The sequence below is a fragment of the Leptomonas pyrrhocoris genome, assembly GCF_001293395.1.
Source record: "Leptomonas pyrrhocoris isolate H10 chromosome Unknown, whole genome shotgun sequence".
Taxonomy (NCBI): domain Eukaryota; phylum Euglenozoa; class Kinetoplastea; order Trypanosomatida; family Trypanosomatidae; genus Leptomonas; species Leptomonas pyrrhocoris.
Genome location: NW_015438388.1, coordinates 141,943 through 158,851, shown reverse-complemented (window position 1 = coordinate 158,851; position 16,909 = coordinate 141,943). Strand labels below are relative to the sequence as shown.

The 16,909-nt window shown below is 58.0% G+C and overlaps 4 protein-coding genes across 6 annotated transcripts; all 4 read right to left on the bottom strand.

The window, feature by feature from the left end:
• Positions 1-89: 89 nt before the first annotated feature.
• On the bottom strand, positions 90-2,040 carry ABB37_09524 (hypothetical protein; the record flags this gene model as incomplete). 2 transcript variants are annotated; one of them, XM_015809047.1, is made up of 1 exon in its annotated part: positions 90-2,040. In XM_015809047.1, the coding sequence occupies exon 1, from the start codon at positions 1,875-1,877 to the stop codon at positions 90-92; it is 1,788 nt and encodes a 595-aa protein (XP_015652367.1). In that variant the 5' UTR covers positions 1,878-2,040. The 2 variants fall into 2 exon arrangements, with proteins under 2 accessions (XP_015652367.1, XP_015652368.1); XM_015809048.1 differs by having other exon boundaries at positions 90-2,017.
• Positions 2,041-4,539: 2,499 nt separating this feature from the next.
• On the bottom strand, positions 4,540-6,504 carry ABB37_09523 (hypothetical protein; the record flags this gene model as incomplete). Its single annotated transcript, XM_015809046.1, has 1 exon — positions 4,540-6,504. The coding sequence occupies one exon, from the start codon at positions 6,502-6,504 to the stop codon at positions 4,540-4,542; it is 1,965 nt and encodes a 654-aa protein (XP_015652366.1).
• Positions 6,505-8,709: 2,205 nt separating this feature from the next.
• Positions 8,710-11,673, bottom strand: ABB37_09522 (putative ATP-binding cassette protein subfamily D member 2; the record flags this gene model as incomplete). 2 transcript variants are annotated; one of them, XM_015809044.1, is made up of 1 exon in its annotated part: positions 8,710-11,673. In XM_015809044.1, exon 1 carries the CDS (start codon positions 11,296-11,298, stop codon positions 8,710-8,712), a length of 2,589 nt encoding a protein of 862 aa, XP_015652364.1. In that variant the 5' UTR covers positions 11,299-11,673. The 2 variants fall into 2 exon arrangements, with proteins under 2 accessions (XP_015652364.1, XP_015652365.1); XM_015809045.1 differs by having other exon boundaries at positions 8,710-11,633.
• Positions 11,674-12,313: 640 nt separating this feature from the next.
• On the bottom strand, positions 12,314-16,570 carry ABB37_09521 (hypothetical protein; the record flags this gene model as incomplete). Its single annotated transcript, XM_015809043.1, has 1 exon — positions 12,314-16,570. The coding sequence occupies exon 1, from the start codon at positions 16,178-16,180 to the stop codon at positions 12,314-12,316; it is 3,867 nt and encodes a 1,288-aa protein (XP_015652363.1). The 5' UTR covers positions 16,181-16,570.
• Between the last annotated feature and the right edge of the window lie 339 nt (positions 16,571-16,909).

Here is a 16,909-nt window from a genome sequence, read left to right as displayed (position 1 = left end):
AGTTTATGTGAACCGGCCTCGTGAACTCGCATACCTACGGCACGGGCATCCGATTCCTACCTTCTTTGTTTTCTTTTCCTTCTGCCCTTTCATTTCCGGAAGGCGACAACGCAGACGTTCTCCTCCGTGACGCCGCGGGTAGTGTACTGACACTGAAAGGCCGCGTAGCCCACGCGACGCAGGAAGTGCACCCGCAGCTGATCGATGATGCGCTTGCACTGCCGCCCCACGAGGCGCCTCGCCTCGTCCACGAATCCGCCACACACAGCCCACGAGGACATACTCGCCAGAGCAGCGAACTCGTCCTCCGACCACGTAAAGTCGGACCCGGGCAGCGTCAGCATCGCAGGCGCCTCCGTCGTCGTCGCCGTCGCCAAGGACACCGGCGGGTTGAGGTGTCGCAGCTCGCACCGGTGATGGCAGCAGGTGGCGATGACAACGATGGGCAACCGCACGTGCGCGTCGTGCGAGAGCGACGGCGCCTCCATGAGACAGGAGAGAGCGAAGTCGGTGCACGCGCCACAGAGGTGCTTGCCCAACACGGCCCAGTTCTCCATGGACGGCTCTGTTCGACGGTGCGGGGAAGGACCGCTCGTCTCGTCAGCCACCACCGCAGCAGCAGCGGCGGCGGCCTCATCCTCTCCTACCATATTCGAGGAAGTGGGTGAGTGAATCACCGTCAGGAAGGCCTGCGTCAAGTCAACGTCTTTGATGTTGAGGCGGAGGCGGCGCAGCGGTACGGCGGAGTGCCGCACCCGCGCATCCCCTTTGCGGCGGAAGCCGTCCATATCCAGCACCACCAACGGAGGCCGCGCCGCCACCTCCTTGAGAAAAGGCCATAACGTCGGTGGTGCAGACGACGGCTCTGATGCGGTGGCACTTTCTGTCGAAGTCGCCGCCTCATTCTGGGTTGCTGTCTCCGAGTTGGAGGGAGGCAGATGCTGCACGATGAGCTGCTGCAGCGCCACCGAGAGTCCGCCCTTGCCAGCGCCAAACTCCAAAAAGCCATCGACGTGTATCGGCGTCGTCGCCATACAGTGGAAATTGGCACGTCGACCGGGCTGTAGTTTTAAGTACTGCGTCACGATCGAGTCCGCGTCGTGTGACTGCAACACGACATCGCTGAGGCAACGCAGCAACGCGGTGTGCTGCGGCCCATGCTTCTGCGAGGTTGACTCAGCGTGGGGGAGGGGTGTCGTACCCGATTCGCTGAGCGACGGAGGAGGGGAAGAGGTGAAAGCAGTTGCGCTCTCACCCTTTGGCTCTTCAGCGCCGGTGCTGGGCGTGTCGCAGGACGGCATCACAACGATTTCCGGCTCCACACAGGTGCGGTAGCAGTCCGCCACTTTGACCATCAGCTGCGTGAGATCGTCGTGCGACAGGTCGCGGTGGGTGCGTCGTGCGGTCGCCTTTCCCGTGTTGTTTGCCGCCGCTGACGCGACGAAGGCGGCCCCATTGTTGGCGTGTTTGTCCTCGCTGAAGTACGGCAGCTGCGTCGGCACAAATCGCAGGTCTGGGCACACCTTCACGTGCCTCTCCAGGCGAGAGGCGTATACTGTGTGGTTTGGATTGATGGGGCACGCCACTCGCACATCGCCGGAGCTTTTGGCCCCTTCAGCTCCCTGGGAAGAGCTTTCCGGGTCCCCTGAACCGCTCTTTGCGTCAACCGGCTCCCGACCAACATCAGCGGCGTGCGTCCCGTTGTGTGTGCAGCAGTAATGAGAGCCGGCCTTGCACTCGGTGCGGCAGAAACGGTGTTTACGACTTACATAGTAGCTGCAGTACATCGGGTCGGGGTTGAGCCGCGGGGCCTTCTCCACTCTCGCCGACTTGCGTGCGGGGAGCTCTGGCACTTCAACGCCATCTTGTTGGGACATGAACACAAGCCGCTGGAACACAAGCTGCTGACGTGGTTTCTTCAATGGGGCGATGCGTGTGGTGCGCCGGTGGTCACGGAGCACGCACTTGTAAGTGTGGATGTGTGTAGCCGAGCGCGCGCTTACGCAATGGAAGCACTTGGCAAGGCGGGTCAGATAAGCTGTATGGAAGCAGCTCCGCACCGACGTCGCCGTGGGACATCGACAGAGCGAGCAGGAGAAGAAGAATAAGGAGAAAGAAAAGAACGAACTGGAGAGGAGAGCACTTTAAAAACGCCTTTTCCATCGAGGAAATCAATTCCTCTGCTTCGCCGCCGTTGTAGTTGATGCATTCAGAGGTTTTTCTTTCTACTACAAACAAAAATGGCATGGGAGCTACACCGACGTTACGGCTTCAACGCGGAGGGTAAGAGCCGCGTCGGACCAAGAGCACTCTGAACAAGGCGATTGCTTGTGCCGACCCACTTCGTTGTGCACCACCTCCCTTGCTCACAAGACGAAACACTTCCCGCACTGAACATCCACCTTCCCACACCAATCGCTACACCTGACGGCGTCCCATGAGAATACGTTGGCTGGTCATTGGTTCACTTGACTAGACCGCCTGCATTGAAAAACAGAAAGAAAGAGAGCATGTCATGTCCACTTGTACGCGGTCCCTCCATTGCAGCCACAATGGGCGATAGCAACGAAGAAACAGAACTCGCACCTCTTCTGTCGAAGGCGTCCACTAGACGGTTCATCGTATTTTCAATTTCATCAGAATGGGCTTCTTTTTCTTCTTCCTCGCAGCGGCACCAATAACAGTTGTCAGGCAAACTTATATATATATATATCGCAATAGAAACGGTTGTGCTGCGAGCACACTCCAGGGAGGAGGCATTTGCGAGAAGAAGAAAGAAGTCGCTAGTCACGATAGGTGAAAACCAAGGGGGAAAAAACAGGAGATTAAAAATCAGAGAATAGGCCTTTACGTTAGTGATTAGAATGCAGTTACTTGGAGAGCGTGTGGCGGTCGGCACGCTTCGTTCAAACCACAACAGCTATGGCGTCTTAGCACCATAAGAAAGAAAGAAAAACAAAAGGTTTTTACCGAGACGGGTGGACAAGAGAAACTTCGTGTGTGTGCGTGTAGCGCCCACGCGTCCCATCATTACATGCCTCTCGCGACAAGGCTGGAAAAGTTACAGAAAAAACAAGTGCGGTTGTTCGATGAAGCAAAATCCAGAATGCACGTGGAGGATGGTAAGCGAGAAGGAAGCAGCCCGGAACGGCAGACGCAGCACATCTACGTCCCGTCGCGACTATGTGCAGTGAAGGACAAAAGCTTTTGTGTTTTTACATATTTTGAAAAGAAAAAATCAATTGAGGTATACCTACGTGGGACAGAAAAGGAAAGAATAAAACAACGAGTTGTTGCTTCAGATGAGCGATGCGGAGACCACGTGCTCATCGAAGAGGAGAACTAATAATAACAATAATAATAGTCCGAAACAACGAAATAGGAGAGATGAAAATAGCACTGCCACGTGACGTGAACATTTGCAGGGCGGTGAAGAGAAGGGAAAATGTTGGCCGCCTTAACCGCTTTCGGGTTTAGAAGATAATTAGAGAACACGAAGAGAAGGTTAGAAAAAAAGAAAGGGAAAATCGAAAGAAGAGAAACCAAAAACTATATTCATAATAATAACAAGTTTATGACCCTTCGGGAGCAAACAAAGAGAGAAAATTCGGACGGAAAAAGAAGAGCGGTACGAAGAAATTGGAGACAAGAAAGAGAGGCACTTCAGTGAAGAAGATTTCAAAGGAGGGGGGAAAAGAGAAAGAGCACTAACAAGACCGCTCACGTCCTGCAAAAAAAAAAGAAGTAAAATACTACAGTTAGGAGAGAGAGAAAACGTCATAATCGGCTGCTGTGTCTTTGTCTCCTCCGGCTTTACTGGTTCGCTAAAACTTCGCTCTAAAGTGTCTTTAACAGTCAGAGACGAAAACACCTCTCATGCCAAGAGCAGAAAGCACGAGAAAGGCCTCCACGCAGTTAGAGATACGTGATTGCCTCCTTTTACAGGGCAGTCACTAAAACTTGTTGCACCAGCTAGGAATACGAATACGAAGCGAAACGGAGAGTCCTGACAAGTGACGACATCCACTTGCAGAGTTCTCTTACGCTCTCCCTTTCTTCATTATTATTGAGATCCAACGATCTCGACTACGTCAACAGCTAGTTCAGCAACCTCACCTCAACGCGAATTCTCACGTCAAGGTACACCCGTTATTCAATTTATTTACTATGAAAAAAAAAAAGAAACTACAATTCACTTTCAGCGAAGGACCTCCTTAAGGACGCCGTTTCTATCAACTAAAAGAAAACAGGGAAAAACCGGAAAAGAGATGAAAGAGGGAGGAATACATCGTTAATGGCGAGGCTCACCTGTCTCCTTTCCGCAGTGTAAAAGGGAGTACTATAACGCGCTCTTCGATCAACGGTCACGCTGTGTGCAGAGGGTGTTCGGCCCAACACAGCGAGAGGACGTTTCTTACAGCACCTCGAAGAAAAACAACACCGTAGAAGGGAAGAAAAACAAGAAGAAAAGCAAACACAAAATCCACCGTTGTCAACGGCGCGAGCGGACCGAGAGTACACCGGACAAAAAAAGACGGTTTAGGCGTGATGGTCTTTCCGCTGCCCGTTTGAGGGAAATGGAGAAGGATCGTCAGAGCCGGTATTGACCCACACGCGGTTCTTGTGCCTTTTCGGCTCTTGAAAAAGGTGACCCAACAACGAGGAGCGCGGCCCCGCCGACTCTGCCCGTGTAGAGCGTGACACATTGCCGCGAGAAGCGCAGGACAGGTCGCCCACGTACACCGCCGAGGACGCACGCTCCAAACATGGAGCGCTCGTCTCCTGTGCAGTGGAGTTCGACACCTGCGAGGACAGCGGCGGCAACGACGAGCCAAGACTGTTGACGTAGCTCAGTGGCCGAGACGAGTCCACCGACCCGTTCGCCGTTGCACTGCTCAGCGAGTTGACAGGTGTGATGGCCGGCAGCGGCGACACCCGCCTTCCATCAGGCGGGGCGAGCGGCTCCACCGATGCGTGGCCATCGTGGGCGACGCGATACAAATGGCGGGGTACGGGCGCACACAACTGCACCGATGGGGCCGACGGGGGGAGGGAGGAGGAGGTGGTGGTGGTGTTGACCGCAGTGGGCAGGCAGTTGGAGCTGGTGAGGATTTCACTCACGCTGAGGGCCACGCCAGGTCCTTGGCGCGGCGTCGACCCGCGGCGTCGCGCGGAATCGCGGACGTCTGCCAGAGACCGCGAGCCGGAGCTGCCGGGGACGATGATCTCCTCCGACGACAGCACAGCCCCCGTCGTCGCAGTCGCGCCCAACGACGTGAACGGCGACAACAGCGGAAAGACGCCACTGACGCTCTCGCTGAGGCGGGACGGCGTGTCGGCCAGCGTCGAGCCCAGCGCCTCACTCTTCTCCCTTGAGGGGCCATCCGTGGCAGGACCGACGTGCGGACTGGAAGGGTTCGCAGGACAGCTCGGAGCGGCCACGGGTGGTGTGGCGACCGCCGGCCTCTCGCGCGGTGTCGTCAGCCCTCGGCCCCTCGACCTCCTGCTCGATCGCACGCTGGCGCCGCCGCGGATGGATCGCGAACTGCGGTTCAGCACCGTTTCGGTCAGGCCGCTGAAGACGGGAAAGCCCATTAAAGGGCGCGGCTGCTCGCGATCCTCAGGAGGGCTCCATTGGGCTGAGACGTTCGACGCCACCAGACTTCCGCTGGGGGACCAGGCCGGAAGTGGCCGTCGAGGTGAGCCTTGGCCGGACGACGGTGACACAGGGTACAGCACGGTGCTGACGAGAGCCTGCCGTGCGGACGCCACCGCGTCAGGCAAGCGCAGCGAAGACGGCGACGTCAGGTTGTGTGGCGCAATCCTGTGCCGCTGCGGGTTGCACGAATCCACCGCCCTGCCGCGCGCCGTCGTCTTTGTCGTGGTGCTCGTCTCCAACTGCAGCGACAGACGTGTCAGAAACGTCGGTCTCACGCGCTGGTTTGGGGACGACGCCTGCAAGCCGCCGCTATCGCCCTTCGACACGTCCACGACAGTGTTCTCCTGTGCTGGCGACTCCTCCTTCGCTTCCTCTGTACCAGCAGCGGTAACGGGAGTTGTGTTAACCGCCGTCGCCATCTCCACAAGCGGAGGTGAGACGCGAAACGTGTGTGTGTTCTCCAGTAGCAACTCATCCACCTGCATCTCCTCCTCCCGCTTCACGCACGACCCGCGCGAGACCATCTCCGACGTCGTCTCCGAGCTGGGGGACGGACGCCCACCGAGGAGAGCAGGGGGCTTGTACTTTGAAAAGAGAGAATGAAGGCTGCTCGTGGGACGCAGTGCGAGATGGTCGGCGTTGGCCGGCGGTGCCGGCGGCGGGGCAGCGGTGGTCGCCTCGGACGTCGCGCGAGACACCGTGAAGCTTGCACTGCAGTCCTTCGGTGGTGACAAATGGGTCGAGGACGACGTCCGGGAGACGGTGTCGAGGCGGGGGGTGCACGGCGAGAGAGACTGCGGGCTGGAGAGCACCGCTGTTTCCAGCGACGGACTCAGAGAGCTCATTTACCGCCAACAGTGGAGGCCGACGCCTGTTTGCAAAAAACAAATAGAAAGGAAAACAAATACCAGTGTCGGAGACCTGCTCCGCGACCTTGACTGCGCTGGCAGATCGGCAGCCGATCTGTTGCCACGTGGAGAGGGATCCACGCGACGCGCAACAACACGATGAGAGATGTCCCACACCCGCGCACACACAGAGAGGAGCAGAGCGGTGACGCAGCACACGAACAAACGATTGCACACACACACGAGAGAAGAGAAAAGGCACACAATCGGAGAAAACACAAATGTTGCTCAGCGTATAGGAAAGAAGCAAAGAACACCAGAGTTCAGCGAAAAGAGGAAAAGATTACACACACAAGCAAGCGGCGCACACACGAACACACGAGCCAAACAACGCCGGACACCGAGATAGCACAGGATAGAGAGATATAGAAAGCGGCGTAGTTGTTTAGTGCATTTTCAGCTACGAAAGCTGGCACAGAAGAAGAAGAAGCCGACGAAAACAAATAATAGAAAAAAGCGAGAATTGCTGCGCGAATTGCTCAAAAGAAAGAACAGGTTAAAAAAGAAAACCAGACATGAAACGATAGCGTCTGTCAAAGAGAGAGAGAGAGAGAGAGCAGCGAAACGTGACTCAAGTCATAGCAATAAAGAAATCGCTTACCGGCATTCTACGCCGATTACTCGCTCCTTACAAACGAGAAAGCAAAGCAAAAACTATATATTTAGGTGGATGAGGTCTGTGAGTGTGCGGCAGAAACGATCCAAAGAGGCAGAATAGTGCGCACAGCAAAAGATGGGAATAGTAAAATAGAAGGGCAACAGAGATGGCGTACAGGAAAGCCGAAGCCGAGGGAAAAGGGAAGACGCGCTGTTTACTGCGGAGAAAGGGATGGGAAGAAGAGAGAGGGAGTATTAAAGAAAACAAAACAACCAACCACAAAGGACGCACGCAGACGTACTTGAAAGAGAGAGAGAAAGAGAGCGGGAGCAGAAGAGGCACGCGGGATGGTGAATCAAAGAAACAAATAAATCCTCACCTCAAAAAATAAAAAAGGAAGAGTTAACTTTTAACCTTCGTAGAGATACACGATCTGCAAATCAAATGCCAGTGGGTCTCTTCGTGCAGAGAGCAGCAGAAAGAATACGAAGACCCTTTCTTCCGCCTTCTGCACGGACTTGTGTGGGTCGTATGTTGAAGCTTTCTTAATGAGGGTGTGTGTGTTTATGATGAGTTGAGCGTCACACTAGGTCGAATTGGGAAGGCGGGCACCAGCAATGACGCGGTTCGTCGCACCAAAACAGTGTTGTGGAGTCAACAAACAGAAATCACAGTAAATGCAAATGGGCCTTGTCTTTGTGTCTGTGTTGCTGGTGTGAAATCATCCACAATAGGGAAAAGGGGGAATCAGAAATGGATATTTACATTAATATTAATAATAAAGGAGGAGGTGAAGGTGAGAAGTGAGCGATGGAAGAAGGCGTTTTACGGGAGAACGCACCGCGTGTGCCGTGCTGCCGCCATTTCAGCTGGGATGAGGTGCGCAACAGAGGAGCACAACTTGGCCCCCCTTCTAGGTCGGCCATGCCCAGTGTCGCGTGCGAAGTTGCCGCCATGAGAAAGAGGAGGGCACATAAGGACGGTGTTTTTTTTTCAATCACGTGCTGATACGTAAAAGTACCTATCGTGCTTGTATAGGCAAGAGACCATCACAAGTTATATACAAATATATATATCTAGGAAAAGCGCACCATGAAGAACAAAACATCAACACTAAAGGAACTTCCGTCGTCTTGGTCTAAAACGGTGCGCTTTGGAGTCAGTGGGCCACCGAGTAGACGTACACGCGACGCACGAGAGCACGGACACAACACAACGATAAATTATTTATGAAAGCAATGAGCACACCTCGAAAGATCAATGGAAGCCAACCCATCCAAGCGGACAACACGCATGTGAGGCTATTGATCCGCAGAGAATGTGTACAGCACCCCTCGAAGCATTGGACGTCGATTCGACGGCCAGCGGACGTCAGGAAGCATCCAGACGGGAAAGAAAGAAAAAGCAATGTGTAGCACCAACAACGTACCGGCAAGCATTTACAGCGGAAACGTCTCCATAAAAACGAAAGCTAAACGAATTACCGGCACCCAAAACCCTTCAAAAAACACGACAACCGCGCTAACCATATTCGCAGCGCGTTGTCATTCCGTGCTGCCGTTCTCGCCGGGGGCGGTGATCTTCACCTTCACCGACCCACCCTTGCGGTGGCGGTTGCGACGTCCTCGTTGGAGCGCCGGTCCCGTCGGCGACGCCGTCTCATCGGATGGTGAGGCCGGTGCCTCAGCAGAGGTGCTGCTCTCGTCTTCCTTGCTTTCCTCCTTCTCCGTCCTCGTCGCCGGCTCATCTCGAGCGCCTCTCGTTGGTGGCAGCGCCAGCTCAACCGTCCTCGGCGACACACTGCGTAGTTGTGGATGGGCAGCAACCGCGGCGGGAGGTCGATCCCCGTTCTGAGGCACCTCACTTGCGTCTCCCGGCGTGCAGAGGCGGTCCGTCACGGGAATGCGCACCTCCTTCCCGACCTGCGAGGCGTCCGTCGCGGACTTGACGCACGTCAGCACCAGCGCCGAGGCCCCATCTGTGAACTGCAGCGGCGAGAACATGTACCCGCCGTTTCCGTCGAAGTAGAGGATCCAGTTGTGGTACTGCCACACGCTGCGGCGGTGCGCAATCGTGATGACGGTGATGCCGAGCTGCACGCAGCGGTTGTAAATCTGCCGCTCGACGTCGAGGTCGATGAGGCTGCTGCACTCGTCCAGGATGGCGAAGCGCGGGCGGTGGAAGAAGAGGCGGGCCATGGCGAGCCGCTGCTGCTCACCAAGGGAGAGGCTGTCGTCGCTCCACGACAGCCGCGTCTCCCAGGACATGCTCGACTTGGTGAAGATGTAGTCCAGGCCGGCCATCTGCAGGTAGCCGTACAGCTCCGACTCCCCCACCGTCAGGTCCTTCCGCTTGAGGGGGTAGATGACCTGCTCGAGCAGAGTGCCGTCAAACATGTAGGGGCGCTGCGGCACGTAGTAGAGTTGCCCCGCCTCGGGCTTGATGATGCGGCCGCCACGCAGTGGCCACAGCTCCCCGAGGAGGCGGAAGGTCGACGACTTGCCGCAGCCGTTGGGGCCGATGATGAGTAAATTCATCCCCGGCTTGACGTAAAACGACATGGACTGGCATAGGCACTCGCCCGTCGGCAGAATCAGCGGCACATCGACAAACTCGATGTGCTCGTCCCGCACGACGCGTCCAAAGAGGTCCTCAAAGCTCGCCTCCGGGGCGCCGCCCTCTTTCGTCGGCTGGAACTTCGTCGGACCACGCGTGGCGGGGGACTGCGCGGTGCGGTCCGTCTGCAGCTCCGCTAGCTTCTCGGCGCGATCCAGCGCGATGATGAACTGTGTCAGACGGCGGGTGTAGCCGCCGACGACCATGATGAGCTTGATGTTCCACAGCAGCCGCCCAACGGCCGTCGCGAGGGTCTTGAAAGTGTAGGCCGCCTTGGTCAGCGTCGACGCGGCGTCCTCAGCGGTGCTGGCGATCGCCTTCTGCCGAATGGCTGCCACGGCGCAGATGGTGTAGCCCATCAGCACCGACCCGTATTTGTTGTACATGATTTCCGTGAAGTTAAAGCGGGCGTACACGTAGGCGGCGTAGCGCGACTGATCCGTGACGGCCTTGAAGAGCCTCTGGAGCAGCTTCTCGTAGAAGGGAAAGCCCCGCGTCATGGTGATCTCCTCGGCGTGGGTGAGCACGTCCTGATGAGCCGCCTGGAAGGCACCCTGCTTCTCCATCCGCTGCCCCACCAGCCAGTCCATATTGGGTGCAAAGAACCACACCCACGCGGCGAAGCCCAAGTAGTAGCCCCAGGTGGCGGTGGGGCCGACTACGCCGGTCTGCTTGTACAGCGTGTAGGTGAACATGACCGCCTCGATGAAGGGGCGCGGGATGCTGGTGAAGAGGGCGGCCGCCACCCGCGACCAGTTGCGTGCGTCCTCGGTGATGCGCTGGTCCACGTGGTCGACCGCGTGCAGACCCGCCAGCTGGAAGAAGACCCGCCGCTTCAAGTAACGCTCAGTGAGATAGGTGGTGACATTCTCGCGGAAATGCAAATCCAGAAGCTCGGAGTAGTAGTCCAGCGTCACGTTCAGCAGGGCCGCCGGCACGCAGGAGAGGCCAAAGGTGATCAAGGCCTTAAACATCCTGCCCAGGTTGCCCTCGATCGCGGTGCGGCTCACAATACCACTGGCGTCGACAATCCGCACCGACACAAAGGCGCGGGTGATCATGAGGGCAAAGAGCAGCGCCAAGCTCCGCGCCTCACGGCCGTGTGCGGTGGGGATGGCGATGCGCAGGAGGTGCAGAAAGTGACGCAGCATCGAGACCTCCTCGGGGTCGCGCGCGTGGCGGACGACGGCCGCGGTGGCCGCGTTGATCGCCTCCGATAAGGCCGCGGCGCGCAAGGCTGGATAGGCCGGCGAGGAAGGGGCTGAGACGGCCGGCGCAGGGGCAGTGCCTTTCGAGGGGGATGGCGGGGCCGCCTTGGCCTCCTCCACCATCGTCTTGACGATGTTGCGCACACGTGGCGGCGGCGCTGCCTGCACCATCCTCCGCCCGCTGGACGTGGCGTACATCGTCGTGAGCAGGGCGACGCTGCCACCGACCCAGCTCACCATGACGGGGTCGCGCAGACGGGACGCCGCGTACTCGCGCACGTACTCGCAAAGAGCTTCCGTGGTGGCCATGGTGAAGGGTAAGAAGAAGAAAGAAGAAAGAGGGGCAGGAGAGAAAACCCAACCGCTGTGCGCTGATGGCGCAGCGCAACGGGAGGAGTCGATCTATCTGCGAATCGTAAGGGGCCCAAGCTTCGTGCTCCAGCAAACCTGGTGAGTTGGGTCAAAGCTGACCAGATCAACTGAGAAACAAACGAAGACAACGCAGTAGAATATATATATGAATATGTGGCGGAACGATTTAGTTGCGAGCTGGCACACAAAAAGACGCCTCTAGCCGCAAAGAGAAAGAGGAGACACTTGAAAGGACAGTCAATATGTAGGCAGGGGTGTTCTTCATCACAGCTTGCGCCCAAAGCATCGCCGAAGACGTACACAAAGAAAACTAAGACAAAGGGGAAAGAAATACCGGAAAGTAATGAGCTGTATTCGTATCCTTTTAAAAGGAAGCAGCACAGACAATACGGTTAAGCCATTTCAGACACACCGAGAATTTATACGAAGTTCCAACAGTATACACTTGAAATATAGCGGCACATGTTGAGTAGGCGCGTTCTTTGGTGTTCAGATGAAAGCAGAGAAATCTGAAGATCTGCAGGTCCGCTTCTTCAGCACCGGTTTACGACGAACCCTTCAAAGGTCCATAGTAAAGCACCGTTCTTCTTGTGTGTGTGTACGTTTTATGTTGCTCCTCTTCTGAGCAACTCTACATGGAAAAGCACAACAGCCCGTTGCAGCGAAACGCTGCGCGCAGAAGCCACACCCGTCTTGGTGAGCCTCGACACGGAAAAGAACGGCAATGATACAAAGCTAAGAAGATAATAATAATAACAATAATACGCATTAGCGCAATAGAAGAAGAACAGAAAAAGTAGCCGCAATTGCCCACCCACACATCATCAGTTGGTCGAACGCTCAATGACGCAAGAACGGCGTCAACGGCACAGTGCAGTTAAATCTGGCAACAGCAATCACACCAGCGAGTGTCGTCGTCAAAGAGATCTATCGTGGTATTTGACCTGGGTAGCTACATGGCTTCCACCGCGTCGAGCAGCTCTTGAATGTACGCCTCGTTTGTCTCGTTGGTTTGGTAGAGCGACAGAAGCTCGCGGTGGAGTCGCTCGTACTCGGCACTCGGCACCTGCACGACGCGGTTCGCCACAGACGGCGTACACTTGACGGGTGACAGCACCTGTTGAACGTAGTCGCGCAGTTGCGCCTCAGAGAGCAGCAGCAGCGGTGGAGCCCGTGGACACCGCTCCGCCAATGAAAGAGCGGGCATGGCATCATCCAAAGCGAGGCTTTCCTTGTGTAAATCCATGAGTGCGCGTCGTGTGGCATAGTAGTCGGGGAGAAGCCGCGGCTCATGCTCGAGGGTGCGGCACATGCAGATGCACATCGTAATGGCCGGCAGCAGACCCGCGTCCAGCACCAGGAGCGCCTCCATAGCATTCTCCGCTTGTGTCCGCCCACGTAGGTCCACTTTCACATCTGAGAAGGAAAGGCCGCGGTGCACGCCAAGAGCCTCTAAAGACGGCAGCAGAAGGACTGCCGCGTCCATTCGTTTTTCTTCTGTCACGGCGGCCGTCATCATTGTACGCCACCCACACAGCAGATACTCGTACCGTGAAAGGTAGAGCAACAGAGAGAGGATCAGGAGGTGCTGCGACGGCGTCAGCCGCGATGCCGCCGCTGTGGAGAGGAGTCGGTGTTCAGCCGCTGAGTCCACACCGTATCGGCCCTCGCCAATCTCTGCTTTGGCCTTCGCCATCAGCTGAAGGGCCGCCACCTGCAAAGAGAGGCGGGAGATGGGCAGCACGTCGCTCAGCAGACCGTGCGAGAGCAGTGAAGCGAGATTACAGGTGGGAGACACCGCTTCCTCCTCCCATCGATTGTCGCGACGCAACTCTCGACGAGGAGTGCTCACGTCTGAGTCGCTCGCAGGGGAAAAGACAGCCGCAGCATCTTGCTGGGCGAGCTTCGCAAAGAGCGCATAGGGTGTGGCGGCTCCTTCCGTCACAACGGAATGCAGCCGTCGGCTCGTCTCGTCTTCGCCGTCGCCCTGATCGCAGATGTGTCGCAAGATGGCCCGGCAACACCGCCATTTGCTCGCGAAGCAGCTCGCCACCGACGTCTTCTGTGCCAGTGCAGCAAGTACTGTGTCCGTCTGTTGCGTGGCCTTCGGAGTCGATCCTGTGGTTACCGCTGCATCCTCGTCCGCATCCCGAGGGCGAAGACACACGCAAAGCGACGCAACTATGAGAGTGTACGCATCGAGCGGATCGTGACGATCGCTCTGACGCTTGAAGAGCCCCGCTGTGGACGCTAGAGCGTAAAAGCAACGCGCCGTGTCCGCCGGACTCAGGGGCAACCCCTGCAGCTGCACATCCAGCGTCTGCTGCAACTGGAGAAGAAAGCGGCGCCAGATGACAGGGAAGTAAAGCCCGTCGCCCAGGAGACCCTCCGCGCGGAGCAAGTTGAATCCAACGTGGTAGAGCGGCCCAACGGCGTCTAGCAGCAGCTGATCGTGAGGGCTGAGGTGCTGTGCGGCGTAGTCCTTGAAGCGAAGCGGCGCCGTGTCCTCCCGCAGCCACCCGGAGAGGTCAACGGGCGCCGGATAGAGGGTGCCCTCCTCCGCGTGCTCCTCTAGCTCAGAGAACGCAAACCACCGGAGCGGCACGACACTCGCCGCTGTCTGCGTCGGTTCAGGCGCCACGCTGCTGCCGCGCACGGCTGAAATCTCCGCGCGCTCAATATCGGTTTCGAGTACTTGGATGCGGGCCTCATGCTGCGCCACGAGTCGTTGCGCCGCCTCCAACTCCGTTTCCATCTCCGTCAAGGCTGCTCCGCGGTGCTCCAGTTTCCGCTTCAGGGCTGTCCGCTCCCGACTCATGCGCTTGAGTGACTGCTGCAGCTTGCGCACGTTGGTGCATCGCGAGATGGCGTCCGCACTCTCGTCGTTGTCGCCATTGCCCGACGTGCTCGGGCTCTCTCCCGTCTCCTTCTCGTCGAGTGCGACGCCATCTCGACTCTCGCTCACATCCACGCCGCTAAAATCCGGTCGCAGCAGCCGCAGTGGCGTCGACGCGGGAACCAAAAAGGAGGAGGAGTCCGCCACGGAGGCGCGATCTCGCTCCTCGAGAGCCGTCTGCGCCGCATCCCTGGCAGCCGTCATCGCCTGCAGCTCTGCCGTGCGTTGTTCCACCTTTGCGGTGGCGTCCGCTAACTCCGTTTCCACGTGTGCCCTCGCCGCCTGCAGCTTGTCAAATGCCGCCTCCTTCTCCTGTAACGCGGTGGTGTGCGCCGTGTTGAGTGCTGCCACCTCGGCGCGATGCGCAGCGGTCAGCTCGTCCACTTTGTGCAACGTCGCGCGGATGGCGTCCGCCTGCATCTGCACCTCCGCCTCCAAAGGTTGCAACTGACGCTCCAAGGCCGCAATGTGCTCCTGCTGCGCTGCAACCGTTTCTTGGCTGCTCGCTTGCAGGGTGGCGTGCGTGGACTGCAGGTTCATGTGCTCCTGCTGGAAGCTCTCCAACGCGGCGGTTTTCTTGTCCAACACCTCTTGCAGCTGGGCAAGTCGAGCCGTCCACTCCTTCACCTCCGCAGCAGCAGCCCTCTCCGCCGCTGCAGCGTCCTCCACGTTCGCTTCCACTTCTGCTGTTGTAACGGGGGGCCCTTGCACAGCCGGAGCGGCAGCAGCAGACGCCACCGCATCGCGTGACTGCAGCAACGCCGCAACCTCCTGCTCCCACGCCTTCTCCCGCTGGCGATACTGCGTGTAGCGCTCCGCCAACGCCGCCTCACTCGCGCGAGCGCGCCGCGACCACTCCTGCTTCTCCTCCATTAACTCCTCCACTGTCCGGCCCATGGCGCGCAGGGCGGCGTCTTTCTCAGCCGCCTCCTGTCGCAGCTGTGCAGTGACCTCGGTGAGGTGGTCCGTGATGGAGAGCACGGCTCGGCAGTCGTTCCGCTTCTCCTCTTCGAGGGTGTGGATGTGGTCCAGCATGTCCGGCCCTGCCTCCGCGATGAGTTCGCTGACAGTGGTCATGCAGGCCAGTTGCGGGAGAAACGCCGCGAGGCGGTGAAGACCCTCGATCAGCTCATCGGCGCTGATATCTGCGACATCCCCAAGCATGCCATTCACAGCCTCCGCATTCCCTTGAGGGCCACCATTCGCCGCAGTACGTGAGGGCGCCGCAGAGCGGAGACGTTTTGGATCGGTCCTGCTGTTCGTCGGCACGGCATCGTTGGTGGCCTTGGCTGTGGTCCAGTCTTCGACCACATTTGGGAAGCACCGCGTCACCTGCGCCATCACCGCCAGGGCTGCGTCGTGCACCGGCGACCACGCAAAAGGATCAAGAGAACCTTCTGGTGTTGCCACCATAAGAGAGGAGGGTACCTTTCCAGGGGTTTCTTTGGCCAGTAGGCTGGCCAGCTCTATGCACTGTTGCTGCAGCTGGTGCTTCTCACGAATCAGTTGCTCCACCTCACGCTGACTGCCCCGCAGTACCGCAGCGGACAGTGCGGTCTCCGTCGAAAACACCGCTGCCAGTGGTGCGGAGTGCTGTAATGGTTTTGCAGGCGGTGGCTCGTACGCAGCGGTCGTGGTGGCGGAGGCCACAACGCCTGTGCGCTGGCTGCGCGACGCACCCAACGCCGGCAGCGACGGCGAGGAAGAGGACGGCAATGACTCCTCGCGTGAGATGGGTGCGGTGGGCCGACGTGGCGCTGCGGAGCTCACGGTGGAGCACAGCGCCGCTTTCAGTTGCCGGAGGTGCTGCACGTTTTGGCGATGACGCTCTTCTGCAGCCACCAGGTGGGGGGCCGCGGCGCCGCCAAGCCCATTCGTGCGGGCAAAGGTGCGGTGTTGGTGCCTCGCCTGCGCTGCGTCCATCCCGGCAGACAGCACCACAACGCAACGGCACGGCGTGCGAGGAAGAGGAGCCACGCTCGGGGAAGTATCAACGACACGGAACACGGGCAGCGATCTATTTGACGGCGGCTCCGAAACGACACCGCAACTAGCGCCGAGGAGCCGTTTTGGCGCGGGTGGGGTCAGGAATCTCACGAAAGGCGTGCAACGCACCACCTCAACCGCCTCTGTCTCCTTCCTCTATGAACAATGAAGAGCAACGCGCTGGCGTTACCGCCTCCTGCATTCAACGCCAACGCACTGACTGAATAGCAATCCCGTACGAGCCGGTAGGAGCTGCAACTCAGTTACTCAGGGTGCGCACTCCTGCTTTCTATGATGGTGGTGTTCGCGTGTGCTTACGCGGCAGCTGCGGGAATGGGTGAGAAGGGAGAAGTCGGAAGTGAGAGCAGCGCGAGTAACATCGGGGAAAGGAGCACCACAGGTTGGTGTACGACAGCGCACCTGCAGCGAAGCGCTACGTTGCAGCGCATCGCTTAGCGTGCCATTGTCTTCCTTCGCACCAACATGCGTGCGGCAGGTTGGAAGACAATCAGCGACGACGCGGCGAGGTCGCCAGCGGTCATCGATGTGTCACAGAAACACGTGAGACAACAGTCACTAGGTCTTTCGGCGTTTGATCGCTGACAGTCAGCTGGGAGAAGTTATAGGCGCGCACCCACCTCCGCCGCGCGCATTCAGGTGACAAGT